We start from the raw sequence: 21502 nt of genomic DNA on the forward strand, positions 1-21502 counted from the left end.
TAGGGTGAATTTCATCAGGCCCTGCTGACTTAAATACATCTAACTTACCTAAATATTCTTTAACCTGTTCTTTCCCTAGTCTGCCTTGTGTTCCTTCCCCCTTCTCGTTGATATCAACAGTTTAAACATCTGATCACAATCAACTTTTTAAGTGAAGATTGAGGCAATAGGCATTAAACATCTTAGCCTTCTTAGTGCTGTCCGTTATTAGCTCCCCTTCCCTGCCAAGTAATGGACCTACACTTGCCCATGTCTTTCTCTTGATCCTAATGTATTTATAGAACCTGTTCTTATAGACTTATGTCCTTTGCTGTAACTCATTTTGTGCCTTAGCCTTTCTGATTTTTCATAAATTCATAGATTCCTAGGCCAGAAGGGACCGTTGTGATCAACTAGGGTGATGTTCTGTATAACACAGGCCAGAGAACTTCCCTAAAATAACTCCTTACGCAGATATGTTAGAAAAAATGGATTTAAAAATTGTCAGTGATGGAGAATCTACCATCACCCTTGGTAAATTGTTCCAATGGTTAATTATCCTCACTGTTAAAAATTTACACCTTATTTCCAGTCTGAATTTGTCTAGCTTTAACTTCCAGCCATCAGATCATATTATATCTCTGTATGCTAGTTTGACAAGCCCATTAGCAAAATTTTGCTTCTCATGTAGGTATTTATATTAGGGCTGTCAAGCAATTAAAAATATAATAGTGATTAATCACGCTATTAATCATGCTGTTAAACAATAATAGAATACCATTTATTTAAAGATTTTTGGATGTTTTCTACATTTTCAAATATATTGATTTCAATTACAACACAGAATACAAAGTGTATGGTGCTTACTTTATATTTATTTTTTATTACAAATATTTGCACTGTAAAAAAACAAAAGAGATAGTATTTTTCAATTCACCTAATACAAGTACTGTAGTATAATCTCTTTATCATGAAAGTTGAACTTACAAATGTATAATTATATGCAAAAAAAAAAGTACATTCAAAAATAAAACAATGTAAAAGTTTAGAGCCTACAAATGCACTCAAATCCTACTTCTTGTTCAGCCAATCCTTCAGACAAACAAACTTGTTTATATTTATGGGAGATAATGCTGCCTGCTTGGTGTTTACAATGTCACCTGAAAGTGAGAATAGGCATTCTCATGGCACTGTTGTAGCCAGCGTTGCAAAATATTTACATACCAGATGCGGTAAAGATTCATATGTCCCTTCATGCTTCTGCCACCATTCCAGAGAACATGCTTCCATGCTGATGATGGGTTCTGCTTGATAACAATCCAAAGCAGTGTGGACCAACGCATATTCATTTTCATCATCTGAGTCAGATACCACCAACAGAAGGTTGATTTCATAGGTGCCGACTCCGTGGGTGCTCTAGGGCTGGAGCACCCATGGGGAAAAATTGGTGGGCAGCTCCCTGCCCTGCCTCCCCCGCACCAGCTCACCTCCGCTCTGCCTCCTCCTCTGAGCACACCATGTTCCCATTTCTCCCCCTAGCTCCCAGCACTTGCCGCCGCGAAAGCGGGGGAAGAGGAGGAATGCGGTGCGCTCCGGGGAGAGGTGGGGCCGGGGCGGGGATTTGGGGAAGGAGTCCAATAGGGGCAGGAAGGAGGCGGAGCTGGGATGGGGACTTTGGGGAAGGGGTTAGAATGGGGGCGGGGCCAGGGGCGAGCACCACTGGAACCGGGAAAAGTTGGCACCTATGGTTGATTTTCTTTTTTGGTGGTTTGGGTTTTGTAGTTTCCACAGCAGAGTGTTGCTCTTTTCAGACTTCTGAAATTTTCCCTACACAAACAGCATTTTGTTTTAATTTACATGAGAATGAAACTACTGCCCCAAAGTTGAAACGCCCACATTTTTCTGTCAGATATTCAAATTTAAAGTCTTAGTTGCCCACAGACAAGAGATCAGATTTTTTCTCCCCAGCCTTTTTGCTATACAGTAAGATTAAAGTCACAAAAAGGACAGGAGGACTTGTGGCACCTTAGAGACTAACAAATTTATTTGAGCATAAGCTTTCGTGAGCTACAGCTCACTTCATCGGATGCATAGAATGGAACATATAGTAAGAAGATATATATATACATACAAAGAAGGTGGAAGTTGCCATACAAACTGAGGCCACTCAGTAAAAGACTTAAGGATGGCAATTTTACAGCAGAAAATCTTCAAAAACAGACTCCAACGAGAAACTGCTGAGCTTGAATTAATATTCAAACTAGATACCATGAACTTGGGTTTGAATAGAGACTGGGAGTGAATGGGTCATTACATATATTGAATCTAGTTCCCTGTGTTAAGTATCCTCACACCTTCTTGTCAACTGTCTAAATGAGCCATTTTGATTATCACTACAAAAGCTTTTTTCTCCTGCTGATAATAGCTCATCTTAATTAATTAGCTTCTTACAGTTTGTATGGCAACTTCCACCTTCTCTGTGTGTGTGTATATATATATATATATATATCTTCTTACTATATTCTATGCATCCGATGAAGTGGGCTATAGCCCACGAAAGTTTATGCTCTAATAAATTTGTTAGTCTCTAAGGTGCCACAATTACTCCTGTTCTTTTTGCAGATACAGACTAACACAGCTGCTACTCTGAAACCTATTAAAATCACAGAATCACAAGCTGGAGCTGGAGATGGAAATGACCCATAAGTAGTTCGCTCCAAACGGTATGTTTTCCAATTCCAGTTATAAGGGTCCCAAATAACGAAGCTTCCATCCCTCTGGGGATTATTCCATAGCTGCATAGACTGAGAACAACAATGACAAACCTGTCAGCCCTTCTCTTCAGTTTCTCAGTCACACACATGGATTTTTAATCCTCCTGTAATCTTGCCTCTCAGGACTCAACTTGCATTAAACCCAAATCTGTTCATTATTTCTGAAGAAACCAGACAACAGATTTGCCTTTAAGTTTTTAAGCATCAGGAAGGAAAACACTTATTACGAGAACATCTTGAGAGCCAGTCTAATTCACAGTCATAAACTGCAAAGTCAGTGTACTAAGGAGCTGGATGAACCAAACAGCTGGTGGGCAGAGTGTCAAGTTCTGGACTCTACCACATGCAAGACAACTGGAATAATCAATGAGATGTTCTTGCAGGCAGGTGCCCCAGCAGCCATCAGCAGGGCTAACAAATGCTTGGGATACGTGCGTCTTTGGCATAGTTTAGTATTGGAGGTTGCAGACTATGCATCCCTTAAAACAATGCCTGTTGTGAACTGCAGCTCCAAGCCGCCCAAGATTGCAGCCACTCTCAGGCTCAAGAAGGGGTCAAGCAAAAGTATGCTCTGCACTGAAGGATTGCTCAAGTGGAGCCAATACTGCTCAGCCTTTTGGACACTCAGATGGTGGTAAGGACCATACAACACTGGATAAGCTTTAGTGTGAGGGGAAAGAAGATCAGAGAGACAGCACCACATGGGTTTGCCAAGCCCCTGCCCTCCATTCCATTGTCCTTTGGCAGTGTGTTACCACACGACCGAGTGGAAGACCAGCTGGCAGATATAGTGTCTTAGTCTGTACCATGAAAACTCCCTACATCCCTGGCCCAGGGGCTGTGGCAGCTACGGGATGGAACCATGAGCCCCTGTTTCTTCTTTGCTCCCTGCATAGGGAGGACTCCCTGAACTGGCTTCCATCACCCCACCCTCTCACCCTTTCAAGCCTGGCTTCAATGGGAACTGAATTCACAGCCCCACAGCCACATGGAAGCATTCTAGCCCTTGGCACCACAGCATTATCAGCTCCATGCAGAGATATAAGAAGAGGTTGGCAGCACAAGATCAGCAGCAGTGGTATTCACATAGGCCAGTCACTGAGCATACCCAGAGACCTGGGCTAACAGCAGGGAGGTAGGTTGGTAAATATCCCTTTAGGCAGCAGTTACACTCTCTGTTGGCAAGGGACTTGGCAAGCTGGTGATGTCCTGAGGACACAAGCAGCATCACAGCAAACTGAGCAACAATTCTGCTGGAAGCTGGTAAACTTCATCCACAACTAAATGTTCTCTCTACTCTTCTGAGCTGGTAGAAAGGTGTATGCCTAGCTTCCTAAGCAGTCGTGTGGCTGGCAGTCCACAGAGACAGTGTTGTTTGTTGGCCAGAGAAGGGGATAATGTCAGGATTCCTGGAATCTATCCCCAGCTCACTGTCCACATGTTTATACTTCTCCATTCTAACCATCGCCCATTAAGTGATATCACAACACTAACTACAATGGAATTAAATTTAAAAGGGAACATTTAGGCAAGGAAACCTCCCTTACCATGAGATGAACCAGACGTTGAAAGAGAACGGCTGCAGCCCCATCTCTTGGGTCATCTATAGGCTAGTTTGGGCAGAACACTCCGCAGGGAACCATCCTGCAATTGGCCTTGAAGGATGAGCTGGAAGAGCGAACTCATTTGATTGGCCTTTTCTTTTGATTCTATCAAGTATTTAAGATGGAGGCCAAGAACCAAGAGTTTATTCACTCTGAGTTATACAACAGAAACAAAGAGCACCCAGCCCACACTAGTCCCCTTGAGAGTCGATTTAAAATTATACTGTCTACACTTAAGTAAGCAGACAGCTTGATTACTTCCAGAACAGAATTGCCTACGTAATGGGATGAAGGTTCTGTTTTAAGGTCAAGGTCTTTTGTTCCTGAGAAATTCCCAGGAGAGTAATACCTCGGGTGCCCTGGTGTACACACTATGACATACACTGCAAACCATATCTTCTTACTACGATGCACAATGCGTCCTATGGATTGCAAGATTCTGGGTTGTAATTGCAGAGCTCAGCCCTGCAGTTTTAACACTTTCCTTACAGCCACAGACAAAGCCTGGGCTCCCAGTGCAGTAAAAAAAGGGAGAGTTAGCACACCCTATGCAGTTTTGAATCACTGCCAATAAGAAACCAGAAGAGAGGCAGCTGCTTATTAAGACAGAAGATGAATTCAACTACATGAGCAGGTGAGCTGGAGCATTCTGAGCTAGACAGATTAGTTCTACCATGTTTTAAACAGACTCCACTCCCTACCAGTCAATCAAGGGAGCACAATGGAAGCATTACATCAGACCAATAAATCAGCTTAATGTATAGGGCTAGCAGTTTCTCAGATCTGATTAACCCTTTCTTGACAAATCTGCCCCACAGATGTACAAGGAGTTCAGCCCTTTGGATTGTTACAGGGCGTGGAAGAGAAGAAATGCTCTCAGGGCCCCTGGGATCATCTAAAGATCCAGGCTCAAGGGGCCACAACAAGCTGCTTTATGTTCAACCCAGTAAGAATAAAAAGAGTTAAATACAAGGCTGATTATTGCAATTGGCCATCTTGACAAGCATTAAGATGCAAGGGCTCTCCTACAAATGCCATCTAGACACAAAGTGAGACATCATCCCCTTAATGACACCCACTAATCATAATCTGCTGTATTAGAAAACCATCCTCCCAGCAAATTGTCAGAGGGCTGCCCTGATCCTGTTCCACCACAAAGGCAGAGAATTCCAGCCAGCTCCCTTCACATTCTTTCCAAGGATCCTGCTGCAGGGCCTGGGGTAGCCTTCGGCCTACGTTAGGAAGCTGGACACCTAGGATGCCACATGGGTGGGAAAGTTGCTGAGACAGGACATGGGCAGCCACTATCACTTCCCAACAGGCTAGTCTTAGACCATGGAGTTTCTGCCCAATCCTGGGGGTACTAGTTTCTATCTCATCAAGTGACTGGTTGCCTTTGGATCTTGAATGTGTCCTAAAATCCTTTGTGCAAACTGTCATGACACCCTGCTTTGGAGCACACCTGCAAAGGATTCTGGGAATGATGTGCCCACTGCAGAGAACGGACACCATTCAGAGGAATGGATGTCTGAGGCAGGGGACACGAGGTGGGTTGTTGAGCTAGGTGGAAGAAGGGAGCAGTGATTTGTTGGGGACTGTGACCCTTCTTTGTCAAGGTTGTCAGCATGCCTAGGGTTGTCTCTGACAGTACAAAAAGAAAAGGAGGACTTGTGGCACCTTAGAGACTAACAAATTTATTTGAGCATAAGCTTTCGTGAGCTACAGCTCACTTCATCGGATGCATTCAGTGGAAAATACAGTGGGGAGATTTATATACACAGAGAACATGAAACAATGGGTGTGTATATAAATCTCCCCACTGTATTTTCCACTGAATGCATCCGATGAAGTGAGCTGTAGCTCACGAAAGCTTATGCTCAAATAAATTGGTTAGTCTCTAAGGTGCCACAAGTCCTCCTTTTCTTTTTGCGAATACAGACTAACACGGCTGCTACTCTGAAATCTGGCAGTACAGTACATGATTCTCATAGCAGATAGCTTTGAAGCCTCAGACTCGTCCACACACGCTAGCCGGAAGTAAAGGACAAGGGAGAGACCACAGTGCATGGATGCCAGAATGGGGGTGCACTGGGGGCATTTAACTGCACACCCTGCAGAATGGCAGGTGGAGAGTGGCACTTTCAAATTGGCAACCTACAGCCCTCTGCCCTCCACCATGCCTTCTCTTCCCAGAAGACTGCAGCAGCAACATTCAGAACAGCAAGGCAAGGTAGACCCAGGGGAAAGCTAGGAAGCCTTCACTATGTATAAGGCCCTACCAAATTCATGGTCCATTTTGATCAATTTCACGGTCATAGGATATTAAAAATAATAAATTTCGTGATTTCAGCTATTGAAATCTGAAATTTCCCAGTGTTGTAATTGTACGGGTCTTGACCCAAAAAGGAGTTGTGGGGAGAAGGGGAGGGGTCACAAGGGTATTGTGGGGGGGGCTGCAGTACGGCTACCCTTACTTCTGTGCTGCTGCTGGCGGCGATGCTGCCTTCAGAGCTGGGCAGCTGGAGAGCGGCGTCTGCTGGCCGGGAGCCTGGCTCTGAAGGCAGAGCTGCCATCAGCAGCAGCACAGAAGTCAGGATGGCCTGGTGTGGTATTTACACCCTTACTTCTGCACCGCTGCCTGCAGAGCTGGGCCCTCAGTCAGCAGCTGCCGCTCTCCAGCCGCCCAACTCTGAAGGCAGCAGCGCAGAAGTAAAGGTGACATGCTATGGTATCGCCACCCTTACTTCTGCACTGCTGCTGGCAGGGCACTGCCTGCAGAGCTGGGAACTCGGCCAACAGTGACCGCTCTCCAGCCGCCCAGCTCTGAAGGCAGCAGCGCAGAAGTAAAGGTGGCAATACCGTGACCTCCCTAAAATAACCTTGTGACCCCCCTGCAACTCCCTTTTGGGCCAGGACCCCCAATTCGAGAAACGCTGGTCTCCCCCATGAAATCTGTATCGTATAGGGTACAAGCACACAAAAGACAAGATTTCAAGGGGGGAGACCAGATTTCACGGCCCGTGACTCATTTTTCATGGCCATGAATTTGGTAGGGCCCTAACTATGTACACTCACACCTCAAACCCCTTCACTAGCCTCCCTCATCTCTTAACTCTGCCCAAGCCACAAAGCTGGCCCACTCCACATACCCTCCCTCTCACGAGTCCTGGAACCCGTGATCAGGCTTCCTCCCTCTCCACTAACGCTCTTCAAACACTTCTTCCCCAAGACTTGCAACCCCTATTCTTCCCTTCTCCGCCATGGGGCACGTGCATGAAAGCATACGTGTGGGCATGTGCACTCAAAGGCGTAAGGAAAAGACAAAGGAGAGAGAACAAAAATATTAGGCCAGTGCCAACCTCCAAGAAACATCAGCCATGCAGCAAGAGCTCAGCCTCATTGGTATGACATGTCCTTTGTCCCCATTCCCAAGCTGCAGTCTGTCCACATACATCCTACCTCTTCATTTACCTTGCAAGCTCTTCAGGGCAAGAACCTTGTCTTATTTATCTGTGCAGCACCAAGATAAATAATGCCAATGCAGGTTAATGCTAATGCGCCATTTATGATGCTAATGCAGGATTTGGGAGGGTTGGGGACGGAGATGCCTCATGCTCCCCCACTCTCAATATTCAATGTCTTAGCCCCCACCCCAGGCACTACTCCTGCCCTGTAGATAATGCTTTGTTTTGGCTCTATTCGGATATTGAATCCCTGCCCTACAGTAACTGCTCAGGAGCGTTTTATGAATGGATGCTGCCTGGGATTTGCAAGCTGCTGAATATAATAAGGTGGATTCTCTGAGGCTGAATGATTGTGGGGGCAGCTTTGATGAAAGCACACGCAGCAAATGCATGTGGAGAGCTCAGCTGCAGTGCAGGGGGGGATTCTGCAAGCCAGGCAGCGACATGCGTACCTCAAGCTGGGGCAGGATTTAGCCTTTAAACCTTTATCTAGCCTTGCTCTGGTCCATTTTAGTCATGTTTTCAAGTCTGTGTGTGTGAGCATGCTGGAGAGGCAGGAGGAAGATCAGGGAGATCTTCCCCAACCACTCTCAAAACCCCTTTCTCTGGCCAAGCGACTGCTGCACATGGACCCCCATCTGGTGATTACTCAGAGGGGTTATCTGAGCATGATATGGAGCACTGTCTCCTCGCCAGCGACCGAACCCACTGCCTCCTGACACAGCCCAGGGAGGTGACTTCTGAGCTGGCTCTGTGTTGCCGGGCTGTGCCCAAGCACAACAGCCATTCTGTGTCATGATTCTGTGGGTTCTGCTCACCTTCCTTTGTTCCCAGCAGTGCTCTAGGCCAGAGCTCTCTCCTTGTTTCCTTATAGCCCATGTATTGCCTTTCACAGTGCCTTGCAGCACCTTGCCCAAGATTTTCAGCAATGCCTAGTGAGACAGGCTCCCTCCGTTTTTGGGGAGCCCAAGCTGAGATACCTTAAATCCAGGAGGGGGGTTGATTTTATAAAGCACCAAACACCTGCCCCTGAAAATCAGGCCCTTTAAATGTGTCAATTTGGGCACCCAAAAACCACTAGGCATGGCTGAAAGTCCAGGCTCTAACTTTCACCCTTGATGGCAAGAGAACAGTTTGCACAGAAGCCAAAGCCCACATAGCTACACTTTAATGGGGGGTTAGCCATACCCTCAAAAGAAGCTCCCACTTTTATTATAGGAGCTCTTCTCTCCTGACTACACACAGAGGCCCATGCTAAAGGACACCTCTGCCTGGTTCCTCCAGAAAATAATCCACTCTTAGCTAATTAAACAAACAGGGGGCTTGAAACTGCTAATTAGCTTCCCATCTGGCACAGATCTGGGGGAGGTAGGGGTAGTCTGCGTTTTACAGCCAATAAAGCTGAGAGGGGAAAGAACTGGAAGTCTCTCTCTCCAGCAAAGCTTGTACTAAGGCAAACAGACCATGTGTGCTAACCACAATGAAATTTCATCTTTTAATTGCTTGGTTGCTGGAAAAGGCCCCACATGAAAGGAAGAGAAAGCACAGGCAGCTGTTGCAAGACGTGTTGCTGGCATGCATAAGGCAGACAAGGCACTCTACATGCTAGCAAAAAGAAAAGGAGGACTTGTGGCACCTTAGAGGCTAACAAATTTATCTGAGCATAAGCTTTCGTGAGATACAGCTCACTTCATCGGATGCATTCAGTGGAAAATATAGTGGGGAGATTTTATATACACAGAGAACATGAAAGAATGGGTGTTACCATACAGACTGTAACAAGTGATCAGGAAAGGTGAGCTATTACCAGCTGGGGGGGGGACCTTTTGTAGTGATAATCAAGGTGGGCCATTTCCAGCAGTTTACAAGAACAGTAGGAGGGGAAATAAACAAGGGGAAATAGTTTTACTTTGTGTAATGACACATCCACTCCCAGTCTTTATTCAAGCCTAAGTTAATTGTATCCAGTTTTCAAATTAATTCCAATTCTGGTTGGAGTCTGTTTTTGAAGTTTTTTTGTTGAAGAACTGCCACTTTTAGGTCTGTAATCGAGTGACCAAAGAGATTGAAGTGTTCTCCGACTGGTTTTTGAATGTTATAATTCTTGACGTCTGCCACATCACATCACATCAGCCACACTATCAGAGGCTCGTTCACCTGCACATCTACCAATGTGATATATGCCATCATGTGCCAGCAATGCCCCTCTGCCATGTACATTGGCCAAACTGGGCAGTCTCGACATAAAAGAAGAAATGGACACAAATCAGACATCAAGAATTATAACATTCAAAAACCAGTTGGAGAACACTTCAATCTCTCTGGTCACTCGATTACAGACCTAAAAGTGGCAATTCTTCAACAAAAAAACTTCAAAAACAGACTCCAACGAGAGACTGCTGAATTGGAATTAATTTGCAAACTGGATACAATTAATTTAGGCTTGAATAGAGACTGGGAGTGGATGGGTCATTCTACAAAGTAAAACTATTTCCCCTTGTTTATTTCCCCTCCTACTGTTCTTGTAAACTGCTGGAAATGGCCCGCCTTGATTATCACTACAAAAAGTTGACCTCCCTCGCCCCCGCCGCTCTCCTGCTGGTAATAGCCCACCTTTTCTGGTCACTCTTGTTACAGTCTGTATGGTAAAACCCATTGTTTCATGTTCTCTGTGTATATAAAATCTCCCCACTGTATTTTCCACTGTATGCATCCGATGAAGTGAGCTGTAGCTCACGAAAGCTTATGCTCAGATAAATGTGTTAGTCTCTTAGGTGCCACAAGCACTCCTTTTTTTTTTTACAGATACAGACTAACACGGCTGCTACTCTGAAACCTGTCTACATGCTAGCAGTAAAGCTGCACCTCCTGACTGGTGGGAGGGGGGCATTCGCCGACTTGCTGATGGAGTTGCTGTCACTGAGAGAACCTACATTTTCTCTTCTATCTTATTGGAGCTTGTATCCAGTGTGATAATCCAGCAGGCAAAGGGTCAGAATTGATCAGCATCAAATCACTGTCCTGCTTGCTCTGTCCTGTTTACAGAAATAGCTGCTCACAAAACAAATCAAAGAGTCTGAGTTACCTCTCCAGCCTTGTTTGGCTTTGCTCAGTCACTCACCTGGATGGATACTGAATGAGTATTCCCACTGCTACCTGCAAACTAAAAGAGTGACCATGTGGTCTACTGGGCCAACCATGGGCCTGAGAGCCAGGCACCCCTGAGTTTAATACCAGCTGGAACAATGATATAGAACTTGGGCAAATCACTTCCCCTGTTAGTTTCCTCATCTGAAAAATGGGCATGCAACTTACTCAGCTCACGGAGGAAGGCTCTGAGGAATGGTTGTTATTAGGCTGGCCAAGCTCACCCACTACCTTCACATACAGCACTTTGCAGGTGCATATAAGAGAACACAGGAAGCGGCTCTACCAGGGCTATACAAGAATATTAAGGTCATTCAATGGTATAGGGTTACAATATAAAAAGTCATTGCCATTTGCGTTGGGAAGTCTGATCTCTTACTTTTAGGAAGTTTGTTTTTCATCCCATGGTCCAAATGGAGATTTATTTTGACAGGCCAGATAGTCAGTGTAAAAGAATTCCTCTTGCAAGATCAGTGCAGAAGAAACTAAGTTACAGGGCTAGCAGAGTAGACAGTTGAAAGGAGATATTTATAGCTGGCTATGCAGGCTGAAAGTTACCAACTCAGCCTCTGCAGGCTTCTCAGCCAGCTCTCACCACCACATCAGCCCTGCCAACAGCCATCAAATCACACAAGCAAGAACCTCTTCAATGGGCAGATTTTGACTATTAATCATGTCAGAATGGATGAGTCACTAACCAGGGACCATGCTGGTCTAAGGGTAGTTTCATGCAGGGAGCTCCAGCTCATCTTAAACTGAGGCCAAATTACAGCAGAGCACCTGAGGCTGCCCGTCACAGTGACCAGTACTGTCTCGGTTTCCTTGTGCTTCTCCTGTTGCCTCTTGTCTTATACTTAGATTGTAGTCTGCAGTGTATAGCTGTGTCGGCCCCAGGACATAAAAGAGATAAGGTGGGTGAAGGACTATCTTTTACTGCACCTATTTCTGTTGGTGAAAGAGATGTGCTTTCAAGCTCACACAGAGCTCTTCTTCAGACTTTTCCCAGACCTGAAGAGCAGGTCTGTGTGTGCTTGAAAGTGCGTCCTTTCACCAACAGAAGTTGGCCCAATAAAAGATATTACCTCACCCCCCTTGTCTCACTCACATTGTAAGGCATTTGGAGCAGGCATTGTCTGTCTGTTCTGTGTTTGTACAGTGCCTAGCACAATGGCGTCCTGGTTCATGACTGAAGCTCCCAGGGGATACCACAATACAAATCATAAATAAGAATAAATAGTAACAATCCATGCTTTTACCAAAGCACCATGTGGACCCCTTAAGATAGGGCACTGCTGTGATGAGCCCTGGCCCCAGTTCAAATCTTAAGTGTCTCAAATGTCCAAAGTGGGTGAAAGGCGAAGAGAATATCAATTCAGCCTCTATACATTTTACAGAACAAATGTTGCTGAAGAATCATAGACGACCCTTCCACACAGTCCTAGACACTCAAAATACCAAATATTTGGCAGGATATGAGTGTACTCTTGTTACTCAATGGTATTCCTACAGCAGGGCAGGTAGCATTTTAAGGATCTGAAAATAACTGGGGAAAAATGTTCATCACAAACAGTGGGTCTAAATGCTAGTCGGAAATAAAAACTGAAGTGATTGCAACTGGTGCATTAACCTCTCCTTAATTTCTGGAGCCTACAGATGTCCCATTAGGAGCTCACACACTGTGAATGTTAATCAAGGCTCAGAGGAACACTGAACTGAACAATCCTTGAAGCTCATATCCAAGCCGGAAATCTGACACCCACTAACCAACAGCGCTAACATCCTTAAGAGATACATTAATGTAAGCATGATGATCTGGAGAACTGCTTCTCTGACAGTCAGACAGCACATCAGAGCTCGATCCCACTTTCCTGTGAACTGTAATGTTGTGACTGAAATCAGGCATGTTGCTTGTGCCATCTGGACAGCGAGTCCATGTGAGAGAGGCCTCAGGTTTGATATTAGATAAAACGGTTCCATTAGAGAAAACTGATGTCCAAGTATTATCTTCTGGATTACTTTGGACTCTGCCAGTCACAAGGAAGAGAAAATCCTACCATCCCCAATTTGGATAGACAGCTCTAGAGAACAGACTGGGACAGACCACTCTGGCCTTATCTACACTAAGAGGGGAAGTGCTGCAGTAAGCCATTGCTTAGAACGCCTTGAACTTTCATTATGCGTACAAACACCATCTGTCAACATGCAATGACCACGTAGAGCATTTCACAAGTCAGCCTGTAATGGAAGTATGTGGGTTATCTGAACGCATATAGTCTTCAACAGTTTCTGCCTAGAGCAACCAGGAAGCCATCAATGCTATAACTGTTGTGATTTAGCAATATTACCCAACTCCATCTCCTAATGCAGTGCATTGTGTTTGGAGAACAAAAAATGCACTGGTTCAACCACAGTTCTAAGGTGCACTGTGTGCAGAAGTGCTAGACACTCTTACGATGGGTTGTCTCTTCTTAAAGCTAGGATTGACGTTATGCATTGTTATCTTCCCTTCCCCCAGGTGAAGCCTCCAACTCCTCTGCCTGTAGAGATTGAGGAGGCATGGTGGCAGAAAATTTGTGCCTGAAACCAACTGAACTTTCTGATGAAACAGACAACCCAAATAAACAAACACCTACAGCCCCAAACAAAACCTCAGAAAGCCAACAAAAACTGGCCCCAAGGTGGACAAATGATGCCATGGCTGTTCTTACCAGATCCTGGCAAGCTGCAGGCTCACGGAGAAGGCAGCGGTGACTGACAGCGCTCCAGACTGCTGGAGCCTGCATGATTCCTGAAATGGGTCCCCATTTTCCTCTTGATGTGAGAGTCCCATTAGCCTTACAGGGTTTTGTGAGCAGCAAGCAGAGAATATGGAGGTGGGGTTTTCCCCCTCTGTTTTTTTAATATCTAGTTTTACCATTAATGAGAAATCAAAGCAAATATTGATAATTTGTTATACAAAATCCTTATGTAAGCAGTTGAGCATATTTCAAAAGACAAGATTACAGCACAGAAGAAACAGACCTGCAGCCTTCTGTCTGAAGTACAATTTTGATAACCTCCGAAATGCACACAGAATAATCACTCCCATAAATGAATATTTGCTACTGTCTTATCCAGCCCATGTTCAGCAGGAAAGATATCTAAAGAAATCAAACACACTGGCAAGGCAGCAGGGTCTAAAGGATTGAGAACAAGGAAACTCCTGCATTCCATTCCCAGCCCAGTCACCAAACTGCCTCCAGCCCAGGGCTCCAAATGCCCTGCTCTAACAATTGTTATCATGTTTATAACGCTAGTGCCAAGGGTCCAACCCAGATCAAGCCCACACAGTGGTAGGTACTATACAAACACAGTAGTGAACAGTTCCTGTCCCAAAGAGCTTCCACTATAAATAAACAGGAGACAACATTATCATCCTGACATTAGACAGCCAAAGTTTACAAAGGAAGATCAAAAGGAATAAAGAGATAAGGCGTTCAATACCTCCTTCTACATGAAGTTCGCTTTCCCCTCACAGACACACTCACAAATAGCGTCCCCAATCCCACACACAATACGGCATTGTTTACATTTCAGTCAGTCATTCTCAGAAGACAAAGCCCCGTTACTGTAGATAAATGTCAGCTACCTGTAGTGGAGAAGTTGACCTTCTGTATTGTAATCCCGGTATATTTCATATTCTTTCTCAAACACTCCGGGAGGTGAAGAACTGCAACATAGGAATGGGGAAGAAGGAAATTACCAAGGACAGCAATTTGCATCAATATTTTAGCTTGTGGGTGACAGGGATGTACCCCCACCCACATTCACAGACACTGTCCTCCAATCCCCACAAGCCTGGGGACCACACTCAGAATTGTTATCTCTCAGGTGGCTCAGTTACCATCATTTAGCCATCCATGGACTGTAATAGATTTCTGCTTCCCTTGGATTGCTCTCAACTGACTTTCCTCAAAACCCCAAATAGGTCATATTTTCCCATGAACACTAACTATACATTAAGAAAGGATCCAACAAAGCGTGCCCATAACAAAAGCATCTCACGATCTTGTCCCACAACCTTCGTCCCTCTCAAACCATCTCCCTTCCTAGGGCTTGTCACTCCATACCCATTTATTTGAAAGCCATTCTACATTAGCATAGTACTCCATACTATGTTCAGGGCAAGGACTATATAAAGTTTAGCATGCTGTCGGCACAGAAATAGATAAAATACATTGCAACTTATTGTAAACTCTGCAGGGCCAGAGGTTTTGGTTTTTTGTTAACTCATCTGCACACCTATGGAGAGCCTGCTCAATGTTTTGTTAGTCAGGCAGATTTTCAGAGGAGAACTATTATGTAGAAATGGCCCCTTGCTACTCGGTAAAGTCTGTCCTCCACCCTCATCTGTACATGCCGACTTCAGTGGACTGGACAACGTTACTACTTTTTTACTTGCATTAGCCCTGCAGTGCCAAGACAACGAAGAGGGAGCTGGACAGTCTACTCACTGGGCAATGAGCAACAGAACTGTTTACCAAGTTCCAAACACCTGTGAACCCAGCTTGATTCTCAGAATCTGGAGGAAGTTTACAGGACTGGCAGTTAGAAAACACACTCTACACTGAGTAGATTTGATCTGGAGTCATTGAGAGAACAAGCCTGGAACCTCATAATGCCATTTTTGAAGCGTTGCTTTCCAGACTAGAACATTTTAAAGCCTCTCTCTCACACACATAAATATTATACAAGGTCAAAGGTCAGTTGCCCCTTGACATTCTTGATACTCCCACTTCACGTTCCTCCAGATTGAACACAAAGCAGAGATGCATTTCTCTTTACACCTTACTCCATTTAGGCACTAGATTTAGCTTACCCTAGCTTTCTTTGTCTAAAGGCAGCATTCACATTTTTATATAAATGTGCATATATGATTCAGCGCAAAAGTGCTATACCTCCAGCTTTGCTTAACATGCATCTGTAATGGCACGGGGAAGTAGGGGGACTCTCTTCCCCTTAACAACACTCTGTAACGGGCTGCATAAATCATCAGGCTTATTTATTTATAGAACGCCTGGCAATTCACACACACTGAACAAAAGGTTGGACATTTATTTTGTTAGTTCCTTATACAACAAAGTGCAAAGCTAGAGAAACTACTTCTTTCCGATCAATTCTCTAAAAGATATGGTGTGAAAACACACACATAGACACAGAGTTCAGATTAGATGCTGGATTCAGAAAGAAGAAAAAAAGCCATGTTCCTATTAGGATAGAACTCAAATTTTATTCAGGAAAGTGGCAATAAAATTAAGCTTCTGTCAAAGCTAATTTCAATGAGGCTTCTGAGCCTTAAAATTATGACTTGCAGAAGCACTGTGTTGAATCACTGAATCCCTTTTCTTTCTCTGTATGTAGCACATGCACATGTTCTCCCTGCCTCACTCTCTTGGTATCTGGCCTCTTCTGCAGTCCTTGTGTTCTCGTCTTGAGTTCTGAACCCAAATCCAAAGACGACGGTAACTCCTCCACAAGGAGCTGCGATCTCCTTTCACACAATCTACTGAGGCTTGGCTCAGGCAACTTCAGAAGGCTGGGACGTAACTTAGAAAATGGTCCAGCTGTGGGCTCTATTCAGAGTCTATTGAAGTCAATTGGATGCTTCCTATTGGCTTCAGTGGACTGGAATAGGCTCTAGCTAAGCAAGGTCTTCAGGCAAGTTTTAGAAGCTTGGATTAGAAGCTGCAGGCTGACCAAGTGGACTGGGATGAAGTTCCTCTGTTACAGCAAACATCTGAAACGAAGGGCACTCAGCACCCCTCTGCTTCCCAGAACAAACTGCCCGAGGCAAAGGGAATTTACCTATCTGAACCACAGATGGGGCTAGTGGAACAGGGACTGCCATGGCATGTCTTTAGCCAGTTCGTTACCCAGGAAGGAGTTGACCACAGTAAGTCCTGGTCTCCCTTCTGTCTAACTATTCACAGAACTTCTGGGAGGCTTGGTGAGTCTGGGAGATTGTTTTTAATCAGCAAGTGGGAAGGTTCTTCCAGATGCTCAAGACAGAGGCTCCAGTACAGTAATGTTGCTTTTAAGACACCTTTTTTCCAGCGGAGTCTGCAAGACTCAGGTCCCAGTTTTCTGAGGTAGGTGGGAGCTCACAAGTGAATTAAGCTTGTATTTACGCACAAAAAATGAACAAATTACCCAGATGTAAAGAGTCCATGAAATTCAGATGGTGCAAGTCAGCACTGACTGCAACTAATTATTCGGCTATATTTTATTTTTTCTAGTTCATGTCACCCTCTCTATGTTTAGCTATACCCAGGGTTCTTTTGGGGCATTATAAATTTGAAGAACTGACACGTAAGATATCTCCTTCAACAAGATTGCACAATGTACCCTTGTGCTTTAAATGCCTGTGAAATACACGCAAATGCAAGTGTTGCTGGGATTACTGTCCAAAGTACTGATTTTTAAGTTTTCAGTGTAAAGCTCGAAAGTTCACATATGGCTACTCAGATGAAGCAGCATTTAATATGTTCTGCCCTAAAACATGCTCATATTCACTTGGCAGATGTTAGTGCCTTGCCGAGCTTCAAAGAAAGTGTCATGAGATGCCAGCCCAAGAGCAATTAGAAGAGAATGACTCAAATATCAGGCTTGTAGATAAGTGAGCTCTCAATGACCCAAAGCCATATACGGTATGTGCTGCTGCATGGTCACAAGATCACATGGCAAGAGGCAAGCTTTGGAGTAGCTAACAATCCCTACTCCCATCCTAAGTATTGCAGCAAGATCCTGGAGGAGACTACATGTCGGGAGAAATAAGGGATGTTATTCCCTGGTCCTTGCTCCCTGTTTCTGGGCACACAATGGACAGTATGGCTCTTCATGCCGTTGCTGGTGAATCACAGTTTGATTGTAATCAGCTCCTCCTACTGAAGCACCAGGCTGGAAATGATATTGCTGGCAACTATCTTGTCCCTCACTTGCAAGTTACAAGTTTCAAGGTCATGAGAAATATGGTAACGTCATTTATGATAGACGGTCCACATGAACGACTTATTTTATAGCAGATCAAAATTCACCACTCCATAACTGTTGCTAAGAACGCACTACTCATTATCTTAAGGTTGATTTTTGAAGGTTCTGACTCTGAAAAATAAAATCCCTTGAGAGGACAGAATATTGAGTAATTGACAAGACTGAGGGAAGGGGGAAAAGCCACTGTATCGGACAGGAGCCTGGAAAAATAAGCCATCACTCAAGTTAGAAGATCTGTTTTATAGCATCAGCAGGAATCTTAGCAAACTTTCAAAGGAAACTAGCTCTGTCCCTGTTGACAGGCCTACATGAGTCAGATCATCTACAAGTTGTCGTGTCTTTCTTAAGAACATCAGAAAGGCCATACTGGGTCAGACCAAAGGTCCATCTAGCCCAATATCCTGTCTTCCCACAGTGGCCAATGCCAGGTGCCCCAGAGGGAATGAACAGAACAGATAATCATCAAGTGACCCATCCCCTGTCGCCCATTCCCAGCTTCTGAAAAACAGAGGCTAGGGACACCATTACTGCCATCCTGGCTAATAGCCATTGATGAACCTATCCTCCATGAACTTATCTAGTTCTTTTTTGAACCTTGTTATAGTCTTGGCCTTCACAACATCCTCTGGCAAAGCGTTCCACAGATTGACTGTGCGTTGTGTGAAAAAATACTTCTAGATGCACAAACAAGTACCGTATGATTAACAGATCAATGGAATTGCATGTGGACATAAGTGACCACGGGTCTGGTAGAGCAGGAAGATTTAAAGGAGAATGAATAACAATAAGTATAATAAAAGGAATGCAATAAAGGAAGGAGCAAAAAAATTTATGCCAACATAAAAGAATTTTAACAACTAAATAGCTGCTATTCCTATGTGGACAGCTTCTTTCCAAGGCTTGCTACTTCTGTAACATACAAGGGCTGTTTAGTTGAGTACGAGACAAAAAGATAGGTCAATCCAATGTTGGTCCTTCCTGTCCTGTCCACTTCACATCAGGATACACACATGGAATTTCCAAACTTCACTACAACACTGGACACTGTTCCTTTGACACATGAGATTAGTAATGGGGGGATTCATTACCTAGCCCTGAGATTTCAGGTTGAGAGTTCCAATATTCTGGAAGATGCATCCTTGAGGTCAAAGACATGAGAGCCCAGCAAGGGAAGGAAGACAAGGAGGCAGTAGGTAGTTAGAGTACCCCATTAAACTCCCTGGCTTAAGCTCTAATGGTGTAACCAAGGGCTCCCCACGATTCTTAGCATAAAGGGAGAAGCAAATGTCTTGGGGAAACCCCCAAATCTCCAACTTCTCTCTTCTCCCCAGCCTCACAGTAAATTGCCAAGTCAGTTCTCCTTTTTAATCTAGATTTCCAAATATTTTAAGGTGGGGGTCATCAAATCCAGAGCAGCCTGCTGCTGCCCAGATTCCCCTGAATGCATTGCTTCACCTCTGATTGACAGACTCCAAGAATGCTTCACCAATTGATGTCACTGTATATCTAATGTTTAGAGCAACTTACTCAGGAGAATTAAATTCTGAGCCAGCATCCTTCACAGCATGCTGCAGAGTCTTAAATGCACCAGACTGAGTTAAAAACTCCAGTTTCCAACTGTCATAACACCTTGCAGCCCCAAGGGGCCAGGAAACACCTCAGCATGAACGCCCAAGGGGGAAGGGGATTGTCACTTTTTTGCCTCTTTGCTGAGGCCATTTGGTCACATTCTGAAAATTTGGCAAAACCAAACAAAAGAGTGTTCCTGCCTTTGTGACTCCTTAGCATGATGAGCTAATGTAGATCTCATCTGTGACACCATCAGTCTGTGACATCCCTTCAGCAAAGGCCTTGAACTGCTTCCTTCTACCCAGCACTGTAGATGCTGATGCTGTAGAAGCTGATGCTTGGCAAGACAGAGCGCACATGAACTTCGCTCCATTGCCTCCATTTAGTTAATACACAGGCCGGCTACTGGCCCACAGTCATAAGACTGAGACAGGCATTATGGAATGCTGCCATCACCCAAACCGCTTGGGTTGGTTGATTTGCCTTTGGTCCACTATGATCCATGGGGCGGGGGTCAACTTGTTCAAGAATTAGTACAAACACTACAGAGAAAATTACACAAGTCCTGCAAGTTGGAAATAGGTTCAGGACAAAGGCTTCCACTGCTGCATTTTCTGTGGTAGTTAAATGGCAGTGCATGGCACGTGCAGCTGTCTTTGTACCATATAAGCCTTCTAAGCAGCAAAGATGCTTTCTAGCCCCCCATGCGGATGAGCCATCAAATACTGATTTATTCTAACTCCAACATTTCTAAGACAACCTTGAAATTCTACTTGCTTATGACAAATTTATCTATCTTTGATAGTCGTGTACAATGTCTTATCATGGCACATGAGTAAGAAGTCTGTGCCTGGACTAGTAAGTCTTTGTGACAGATATGGCAATTTCCTGCTATATCCTTGACAAAAGGTACTGAATTAAGTTTAAGTCTCTTTGGGGTCTACTGAATTAAATGAATTATGTATGTATTATTGTGGGCTGGGACATGGGCAATGGGTGAAACCCCGCTTCAAGGAGGCTAACCCACCCCCCCCCCTTCTGCCTGAGACACCCCCTCCTCCCCCATGACCAGAGGAGTCCCGCCAGCCCGCCCCAGTTGCACCAGCTAGCCCAACTCCCAGACCAGCCTGTGCTGTATCGGCCGGCCTGACCCCCTGCCTTGGTTTTAGTGTAGCATTAACAGATGGCTCGAGTGCATTGGTCCAGGTGCCTTCAGCAATCTGAGCCATGTTCTAATAGACCAGTCTGGAGAGCTTTTAAATAAATATTTTTTTCATTTAAAAATTATTAAAATAACTTATTTGTAGCACATTATGCAAATTCCAGCACGGACAATGCTTCATACAGGGGGAGAGAAATGACGTGAGCTTGGATACTACAGCAGTCCATGCCAGATAAATGCCCAAGATAGAAGTGTGGAAGGAAGGTTATTGAAACTCTTCTTGTATGATGTGGAATATATTACTGAAGTTCTTTGGCCTCCCTTTCTTTTCTTAATTTCCTGAGCCTTAGTGCTTCTGCTTTATTAAAGGCAATGTGGCCTAGTGGGCTGACTATAGAACTGGGATCCAGGAAAGTGAGTTCTCCAGGGCTGTTCCTATTGGTGAAGCAGGGATGAAGCCTGCATCCCAGAGCTGCCGCTGGGTTAACATTTGCCCTCTGCTTTGAAGATGTAAAATGCTATGTGTGTGTCTGTTCCTGACTCCTCTCCTACTTCCCATCTCCCACTTTTGGTGACTGCCTTTTCAGCAGTGCTTTGTGACCTGCTAGATTCTTTTATCTCATGCAGTACAAGTGAAATGCAAAGGGAGAGTTGAAAGTGTCCAGTGGGTCACAAAGTGCTCCAGAAATGACAGTCAGAAGATGGATACAAAGGCCATTTAAAACTCCCTTTAGCTCCTCTGTTCCTCTCATTACTCAGAGCAGATCAGGTGCT

At 44.6% G+C, this 21502-nt stretch overlaps 1 protein-coding gene across 1 annotated transcript in view; it reads right to left on the bottom strand.

Moving 5' to 3' along the window:
* The window catches only part of ARHGAP39 (Rho GTPase activating protein 39), a 291601-nt gene that overhangs the window by 226806 nt on the left and 43293 nt on the right, over nt 1–21502 (bottom strand). Inside the window, exon 3 of the mRNA XM_077810773.1 lies at nt 14597–14677. Within this exon, the coding sequence (XP_077666899.1) occupies nt 14597–14677 (81 nt within the window). The remainder of the gene's footprint in view (nt 1–14596; nt 14678–21502) is intronic.

The sequence above is a fragment of the Eretmochelys imbricata genome, chromosome 2, assembly GCF_965152235.1.
Source record: "Eretmochelys imbricata isolate rEreImb1 chromosome 2, rEreImb1.hap1, whole genome shotgun sequence".
Lineage (NCBI taxonomy): Eukaryota > Metazoa > Chordata > Testudines > Cheloniidae > Eretmochelys > Eretmochelys imbricata.